We start from the raw sequence: 8,572 nt of genomic DNA, 5'->3' as shown, positions 1-8,572 counted from the left end.
AGGAGCCATCACCCATGTATCGAGACTTAGGCTGGCCACAGGCTAAACAGGATCTGGTTTGCTTTTATTGCAGCACCTGCAATTGTTGTTGCTGCTGAACTGCCTGCTGCTTCTCTATGATGTCCTTCACCATCTTCTCGAATGCTGTCTGGTCCAGAGGGACAGCCTCAGGAACAGCCTTTGCAGGTGGATTGACTGGGGCAGGTGCCAGTACTGTCACTGGGACACTGATTGTTTCACTGCCTGAGTGAAGACGCTGCCATAACTGCTGTGTCTCCAAGAGATTTTCTGGGCTGGTATTGAGACAAGCCATTAGTGTTCTTTTTTTTAGCAAGGTGTTTTATGTAACTGCTTATGTGCTGCTTTGTGGTGGAATGCAGAAGGCTGTTGGGGTCAGTACAGGCACTCTGTACCATAGCAGCATATTCAGCATCAACCTTTGTAAGGAGATCCTTGCTCCCATGATGCTTGGCCAGCAGACCATCAATGATATTTCTCATTGGATCCGTCCATCTATTATGGTTTAACACAAAAACTCGGCCACCGGTCTTAATAGGTCCAGTGCGAGCAGAACAGGGAGAAGCAGCTACAGGCAGTGGTGATGTGCTTGGGAGTTCTAAAAGAGATTCACAAAATTACTAACTTAAGTATATGTTTTCTGTGTCCATAGATGAGGCAGACAGATTACACACATTGACGCCTGTATGTATTATATAGTTACCTCCAACTAAAAGACACTCCTCTGATGTTTGTTCCTTCACTGTCACAGCACTTGGTGTAGGAAACTGGTGAAAAATGACAGCCTGTGAGGTAGCCTCTGGTTCTGCAGCAAGAGGGGTCTCAGCAGAAGAGGTATCCTTTAAGCATTCCTAAAAAAATGAGTGCAATATGCAAGTGAGAATTATAAATTTATTTTTTTTAATAAAAAAAAAACGTATACATTTTTTTTAAAGGCATACCTGAGATGGGAATGAGAACGGAACGCCAGATGAAGACTCCTCTTGCATCTCCACATCTCCTAGGTCTGTCTTCCTGCTTTTGTGCTTGTCAAAGTCAAGAGGCACAGGTCGACAACCTGGCTCCACATATTGCAGGCCAAACCTCTCTCCTGTGTCCCTGCTGGAGATGTGCAAGGCTGGATATTTGGGTTGCCCTGTCACTTTTATAGATGCCCTGTTTAACTCTATCATCAAAACAGGGTCAAACACTCCAGGTAAGACAACCCCAGGCTGCTTCAGGTCCACCAGCCACTGATAATTCCAGCGTGCCACACCAGTCATACCCTGTGCCTGGAACAACTCAGTAGAGACACGATTGCCAGTTACCCACTGAGCCTGGTGGAAATGAAACCCCTCCTGCTGTGAAGTGCCTCTCACAGGGATCCAAATGGGCACAGCAGCTCCATCACCCTTGACATGATTCAGCTGTAGGGTCCCACCATATCTGTAGAGGATTCCTTCCTCCACCTCAGGATCACTCAGGCAGCCTCTAAGGATGTGGATACGCTGAATCCACCATAATTTTAACATTGAGGGTTTGAAAAGGAAGATGTTGTTGGGATCCTTTGCCAGATAGAAATGGTGTAACACTTCTTCCACCCTTTGAACCAGCTCTCTGGGATGTGGCACTTTTGTCCTACAATGCTCTCTGATGTGCAGCTTGGTGGGATTAGCAGGCTCGATACCACATAATCTGTATGCGTTCTTCAGTTTCTCCAGGTCACCCTGATCAACTACAGAGAAGGCAGAAGAGATGAACTGGCAGAAAAAGCCATACAGAGGATGGTGCTCCGAAACACACTCCCTGGTGAACCGCCGCATAAAGTGAAACAAGTCCAGTTTAACAACCATGTCCTCGTTGAACTTCCTGCAAGCGGCATGTAAATTCTTGAGGTTTCCTGATGTAACCTCTGCCACAGTAGCTTCTGTGGTCCTCCAGGCTTCCCACTGCTGGTGCTCATAAGGTCCTGGGTCCATCACTCTGAAAGCGGCACAGCAGTCCCTAAGTACATAAAGGGGGAAAAAATACATTTTAATGTATTCATAACCTTTGCTTACACCACTTGATGTAATGTTTGGTTAGATGTGATGATTTATACCTGTCCACCCACTGGTACTTGGCTTTGGGAATACCAGCAGCACTGTAGCGATTTGATAGCCCACAGTACATTGACTCCAATGACTGCTCACTTTCACTCTGCAGCATCACCCGGGACAGAATCATCCAGTTCTCATTCATCACAGCATAGGATGACATCGTGCCAGATAAGAGGGTCACTTTTCTAGCAACTTTGCGTGTGTGATCTGACCTGAACACCTGTCCAAAAGTGCCTTGTAGGAGCTGAGTGAGAGCTGCTTCCTGCCGCTGATATTCATGAAGGAGGCACTCTATTAAATAGTGCGCAGAGACAGACACCCCATTCCACCCATCAGTGTCTCCGTAATCCCCAAACGGTGCAGGTGTGTCATCCTTCCTCAGTGCCCCAGTGATGGTTTTCTGACCATACAGCCCTGCTTCAGCATCCCTGACATTCTGCACACTGAGAAGGTAAGCCAGATGTGCTCTTTCAAATTTAAGGTGAAGCACCTCAGACAGCTGGTTGGCCATGTCATTAGGGGATTTTCCAGAGCGCCTCAGTTCATCCATCACTGTTTTACAGATTGCCTTCTTATGGGTGAGGAAGGCTGGCAAGATGTTTCTGAATCGCTGTGGTAGAATGTCCGGCCACTGAGGTTTATCAGCAAACCAGTATCTTTTGCATGCCTTACAACACAGACGTGAAGCAAGGATGTAAAATTGCCCAGTAATACCAAGGATCACTCTGGGTCTTCCCACACCAGAGGACACAACGTTTGGATTTTGACATCTGTAAAGACAAGGCAGGATGTAATTGTTCCTAAGCCTTTCCATTATACTGTGCTCAGGTTTCCAAATGAAAAAGGGATGGAGTTGGAAGTATTTGGGTGATGGAAGGCCAGTGTTTGTCTCTTTAAGCTCAGGCTGAGGTGGATAGCGCCATAAGGAGACCATATTCATGAGGTGTCTTACTGGGTGTGATCCTGGCCAGAGCCCCATGGATTCCATCTCTGTCTTCATCCAAATTCTTTGTTGAAGAGAGCAGTTCCAGCGGCTGATATCTTGCAAGTAGCTAGGAACAGGTGCTTCTTTCTGTACAGAAGGCATTGATGCAGGAGCTGTAGGTGCTGATTGTGCAGCAGAAGGTGGTACAGGCACATCAGTCTGTGAAGAAGGCATACTGGGACTGGGAGAACTAGAGACTGCATGTGATGTCGACAGAACTGCATGGAACACAAAAAAGATATGTGTGTGTGTGTGTGTGTGTATTAACAATGATTGCACATGATGTGTATTTAACTGTCTTTACCTTTTTTGTAGCTGAGAAGAGGGGCTTCAGTCAGTGCAGATGGCATTGGTGCAGGTGTTGATTGTGTTTCTGCAGGTGGTACAGAGCCTTCACCCCGTGAAGAAGGCCTACACACAGGAACTGATGTTGATGGAGGCTGCGGCAGACCTGCACGGAACAGGAAAAGGAGGAAATAAAAAATATATTAAAAAACTGAATGTACATGATGTGTATTTAATTGTCTTGACTACATTAAATGACTTATTTAATGTAACGCATGAATCATTGTTTATTATATCATTCTATTTATTCTAGGAATAAAAATTCTAATAATGTTCAAAACTCTGTAAGTAAACATTCCACTTATAACAGCAAATGACACTTTAAATACCATGCATACAATTCATGAAGTGCACTCACCCTCACCACTGGTATGTTCAACCCTTAATTATAGTTAGAACAAAAAAAACATGTTTTTTAGAACAGACAAGAACACTGCCAAAGCAACAAATAAGATAATTAAATTCAAAAATGGAGGATAAGTCTATATGTAACAGAATAAGCCTCTGAATCTGATTAGGAAAGTAACCTGCTGTAGACAAGACTGTGGATCCCGTGGCTGCAGATGATCCTGAAAATTAAGCATTATAATTTGAAAATTTTTGCTCCAGTATGTGCAATTGCATGTGTCAAAAACATGCTGAACTTGACATGGCTCTGTATAACATACATGACGTGACTTGTGATTCACTTACTCAGCTGTGTGAGATACTTTGTTGGAGACAGACTCAGCATTATCCTCTCCAGTTCTTCATCCTCCTCCATCACTATAAAACAAAATCAATGGATCAGTAGGCTTTAAGTAACAATATAAGCACATTTGCATGAATTTTATTAACTTACCAGGCTGATCAGAAGCAGTACTGGAAGAAACAAGTGGTCTTGCAGTGGAAGCTGATGGTGGGGGCACCGGAGGATTGTTTATCGTCAGCTGTTGTTGCTGCTGTTTTAAAAGATACTGCTGCAAGTTGTACATTTTGCTGCCTGGAACACACTTCTGCTTTATTATAAAGAAAGCATATCCTTCTGCCCTGGTATCCCAAATTTGTCTCCAAGTGTCTTGAGCTCTTGTTCCAAATCCAACAGTATTGTCTTCCTCCATCAAAACTGGCAATGGATCTGTCCTTTGAGACAGATACCGTTTAAGGTCATCAATTTCCTTAAAGCTTCTTGAGTATTCAATAAAGGAAATTAGACTATCTTTGCAAGGACCCTCTGGGTTGAACTACCCAGCCTGTTCTTCTTCCTCAACCTTATTGGACAGGTACAAAGCATAGCCGACATCATTCTCTAGTAACCACCTGAAAGACTGGCCCTTGTATTTGCCAAACTGTAGAATATATTCTCCCAACACGTCTTGCTTGTCAGAGACATCCCCTCCTCTCTGTAAGACAACAGAACGGGCATTCATCCTGACCAGATCTTCTCTTTGAGGTGTTGACTTGTTCTGCAGTGAAGGGTTGTCTTTAATTCTTTTTGCCTCTTCTGATGGGTCCCGGCGTAAATGGCCTGATGGGCCTTTCCTGAAAGACACCTTGTATCTCCCGGGGAAAAAAAAACAGTTTTCTTCATGATGCTGTTCTGAAATCATGACCACATAAAAATACTTAATATAGTGAAATAAGACAGTTATCAGCAGCAGTTATTTTAACTTGCCATAATATTTCATAATATTACAGTTTTTTTCCTTAATAAATGCAGCCTTAGAGCATAAGTGTTATTTAATATTTATTTAATCCACTCAATATATGAGTAAGTATATATATTTTTAATATGAAAATGTGTACATGTATATATTAAAACAAGTTTAACTAATTCAAAATGTTGTTTTATATACACACAGTTTAGTAATATATATAATAATATAGAATATATATGTAATAAATGTAATATGTGTGTTTAATACATATGAATTACATTATGAGTATCATATTGCATTGTTAACATTTTAAAAAAATTTAACAAGTACTTAGAGATTAATTATGAAACATTGACTCTTACAAAGAAACTATAACAATTATATAAAATAACTGCTGTATTTTCAACGATGAGTTTGGTTTAATATTTCCTAACATCACAAACCAATCAACACAATTAACACAATACCATTAAATGAGAATATACATGTAATTTATATGATAAAATATTTACAATCCAGAAAGTGAATATTGCTAAAGTAACATTCAACTTAACCTACCTTCTCGCTTAACGTTAATTGTGTTGATCTCGCACTCTTACGTAAAAACAGCGGTCACCTGAGGTAAAACTTTTGCGAAGGTAGTTTAGACAGTTAATGCTTGTCAGCAAACTTGTTTTGTTTTGTACAACAATTCGGTAAACATATCTCTCCGATCGTGAAGCTGGTCTCCTCCCCTCCTCCACTCGCTACGAATGATTGACAGATGACACCAGGCTGTTTGAATTCCGCGCCACGGAAGAGGCGAAACAGCGCCGGGGAATCTACGTGTGGCCACAAATATATCACATCCGTAGTGTTAAGCACTACCACAGAGAATGAATGGGAAAAGTTAAGAGAAGTTAAGCTTAACTATTTTCGGCTGGGACGCGAAAGGTCCCCAGTTCGAAACTGGGCGGGAACACTGAATCTCTTTTCACAATCGTTTAGGTGGGTTTCTGTTGAGGAGGAACTCAATTCTACCAAGGCTTTGCGGCCAAGAGGCATGAACACAGTCACTAAAGGTATAGTTGATGCAGAAATGAAAGAGCAGTCATTGTTTGACCTAAACCTATCCCACAACTGTGACATTCCAAGCCTGTCTGGCTTTCTTCTGAGGAACACGAAAAAAGAGATTTGCCTGAGTGGCCCTCTGTTGAGCAGCAGCTCTGCATCACGAAGGCCCGTCTTTACACAGGTGTAGAGATAATTATTAAGCCACACTAGGCAGCGGTAATACCCACGCAGACAGTACTCTGTACTTTTGACCTGGTAGTTTAGATGAACAGATGGCCGGTGCACTCAAAGACCCAATATTTCGTACAACACATAAATATACATATATTAAATGAAAGTGGGGAAAAAAGCAAAGAAGAAATGGCCACAGAGGATTCCCGCAAACAACTGGAGAAATTCTCGGTTTGCTGCTAAAAATAGAAGGTATTTGCGAACTGAAGAGCGCAACGCAATTTGTAATTTGATTCCCGCTCCAAGATGCATGAGATGAAAAGATCTGACACCTTTGCCACAGGTTTCCGTAGTGTAGAGGTTATCACGTTCGCCTTACACGCGAAAGGTCCCCAGTTCGAAACTGGGCGGGAACACTGGATCTCTTTTTCAAAATTGTTCAGGTGGGTTTCTGTTCAGGAGGAACTCAACGCTTCCAAGGCTTTGCGGCCAATAGGCATTAATACAGTCACTAAAGGTAAAGTTGATGCAGAAATGAAAGAGCAGTCATTGTTTGACCTAAACCTAACCCACAACTGTGACATTCCAAGCCTGTGTGGCTTTCTTCTGAGAAACACCAAAGACGAGATTTTAGGAAACTCTGCGTAGACTGCCACGCCGAATGAACTCTGTCCTCTTGTGTAAGGGTCTTATTCCACCTAGGCCATCACGTAAGGCAGGGTCTCAAGGGGTGTCTAAAAGGGGGTACGTGGCAGGCCCTCCTTAGACCCCTGCGCGCCGGCCCTGTCTGTCCCAATGATCACCTGTGTCACCACAAACAGCCCATCAGTCCCTCTCACCGCCTATGTGACCACTAATTGCGCTTCTGTCCACTGGTAATACAAAAACTGTGACCGCAAGCTGTCTATGTGTCCCCCTGATCCCCTACGTGCCCACAAGTAGCCTTTTTATCCCCTTGACGAACTTTAAAACACATCCATCTGGAGTGTTATTTTCTGATAAAACGATGCAAGCCGTAGCAGTTTCTAACACATGGCTAACCTTCTTGAAATTCAACACAATGGTCAACGAATCTGCCAATAAACCTGTTCAGGTGGCTCCTCGCTTACTCCCGAAGCACCCAGAGGTGTTAAACCCTCGGAATTCCACTGACCACAAACAGTCTGTTTTTTTTACAATGGGATAGATTGTACGTGGCAAGTCCATGTCTCAGCTTTCTGAAGAGATATCAAGCTAAAACCTGATTTCCCATGCTAGTCTGGACACGTGCTACCCCTGTGGTGAGTTTCAATAAGATTGGAGAAACTTGAAATCTCGGCTCAAAAAAACTAAAAGTTTCAAGAAGATTGGAGAAACTCGAAAGTTTGACCAACAAAAATCACCAAGAGAAATTTTCGAGTTTCTCCTGTGTTCTTGAAACTTTGGGTTTGTTAGTTTGAGACTAGCACAGGAAGGCAGGTTTCAGCTTGATATCAAGCTGCAAGTGTTTAATTCCGAGGTAAGTCAAGGGTAGCGTTTCAGGAAACTCTGCATAGACTGCCAGGCCGAATGAACTCTGTCCTCTTGTGCGTGGGAATTACGCCGATTGTCTATTTGCTTTCGGGCACATCACAGTATAAATATTGGCCCAAAAAGCACTCTAGCGTTAGACCGTGGAGTTTCTGTAGTGTAGTGGTCATCACGTTCGCCTAACACGCGAAAGGTCCTCGGTTCGAAACCGAGCAGAAACAGCCGTCCCCTTTTGAAGAAATGTATGAACCCCTTTGAGCCGACAGTTGGCTTCAGAAGGTTTAGCCTTTATGCGCATTTTGCTGAGCCTGCACACAATGATTTCGGACTTGCTTAGGAAGTGGGTTTCCGTAGTGTAGTGGTTATCACGTTCGCCTCACACGCGAAAGGTCCCCAGTTCAAAACTGGGCGGGAACACTGAATCTCTTTTCACAATCGTTTAGGTGGGTTTCTGTTGAGGAGGAACTCAATTCTACCAAGGCTTTGCGGCCAAGAGGCATGAACACAGTCACTAAAGGTATAGTTGATGCAGAAATGAAAGAGCAGTCATTGTTTGACCTAAACCTATCCCACAACTGTGACATTCCAAGCCTGTCTGGCTTTCTTCTGAGGAACACGAAAAAAGAGATTTGCCTGAGTGGCCCTCTGTTGAGCAGCAGCTCTGCATCACGAAGGCCCGTCTTTACACAGGTGTAGAGATAATTATTAAGCCACACTAGGCAGCGGTAATACCCACGCAGACAGTACTCTGTACTTTTGACCTGGTAGTTTAGATG

At 43.2% G+C, this 8,572-nt stretch overlaps 1 protein-coding gene and 3 non-coding genes across 4 annotated transcripts; 3 read left to right on the top strand and 1 right to left on the bottom strand.

Moving 5' to 3' along the window:
• Positions 1–236: 236 nt before the first annotated feature.
• LOC113096523 (uncharacterized) lies at positions 237–3,255 on the bottom strand. The gene is made up of 4 exons (XM_026261947.1): positions 2,099–3,255; positions 960–2,001; positions 722–869; positions 237–616 (listed from the first exon to the last, which is right to left on the bottom strand). Exons 1-4 carry the CDS (start codon positions 3,253–3,255, stop codon positions 237–239), a joined length of 2,727 nt encoding a protein of 908 aa, XP_026117732.1.
• A 3,375-nt stretch (positions 3,256–6,630) lies between these two features.
• trnav-uac (transfer RNA valine (anticodon UAC)) lies at positions 6,631–6,703 on the top strand. The gene has a single exon. It is a non-coding gene; the product is annotated as a tRNA-Val (tRNA).
• Positions 6,704–7,944: 1,241 nt separating this feature from the next.
• trnav-aac (transfer RNA valine (anticodon AAC)) lies at positions 7,945–8,017 on the top strand. The gene has a single exon. It is a non-coding gene; the product is annotated as a tRNA-Val (tRNA).
• Positions 8,018–8,140: 123 nt separating this feature from the next.
• On the top strand, positions 8,141–8,213 carry trnav-cac (transfer RNA valine (anticodon CAC)). Its single transcript has one exon. It is a non-coding gene; the product is annotated as a tRNA-Val (tRNA).
• Positions 8,214–8,572: the final 359 nt, after the last annotated feature.

This window comes from Carassius auratus, unplaced genomic scaffold (assembly GCF_003368295.1).
Source record: "Carassius auratus strain Wakin unplaced genomic scaffold, ASM336829v1 scaf_tig00215974, whole genome shotgun sequence".
Taxonomy (NCBI): Eukaryota; Metazoa; Chordata; class Actinopteri; order Cypriniformes; family Cyprinidae; genus Carassius; species Carassius auratus.
The sequence above is the reverse complement of the archived record's forward strand: the minus strand, read 5'-3'. Positions and strand labels throughout refer to the sequence as shown.

Excerpts from the sequence above, each read along its gene's own strand:
- LOC113096523 (XM_026261947.1), bottom strand. The coding sequence starts at position 3,255 with ATGCCTTCTTCACAGACTGATGTGCCTGTACCACCTTCTGCTGCACAA. Across the intron at positions 870-959 it reads CGTTCTCATTCCCATCTCAG|GAATGCTTAAAGGATACCTC; the intron begins GTATGCCTTTAA and ends TCATTTTTTTAG. Across the intron at positions 617-721 it reads GGAGTGTCTTTTAGTTGGAG|AACTCCCAAGCACATCACCA; the intron begins GTAACTATATAA and ends AATCTCTTTTAG.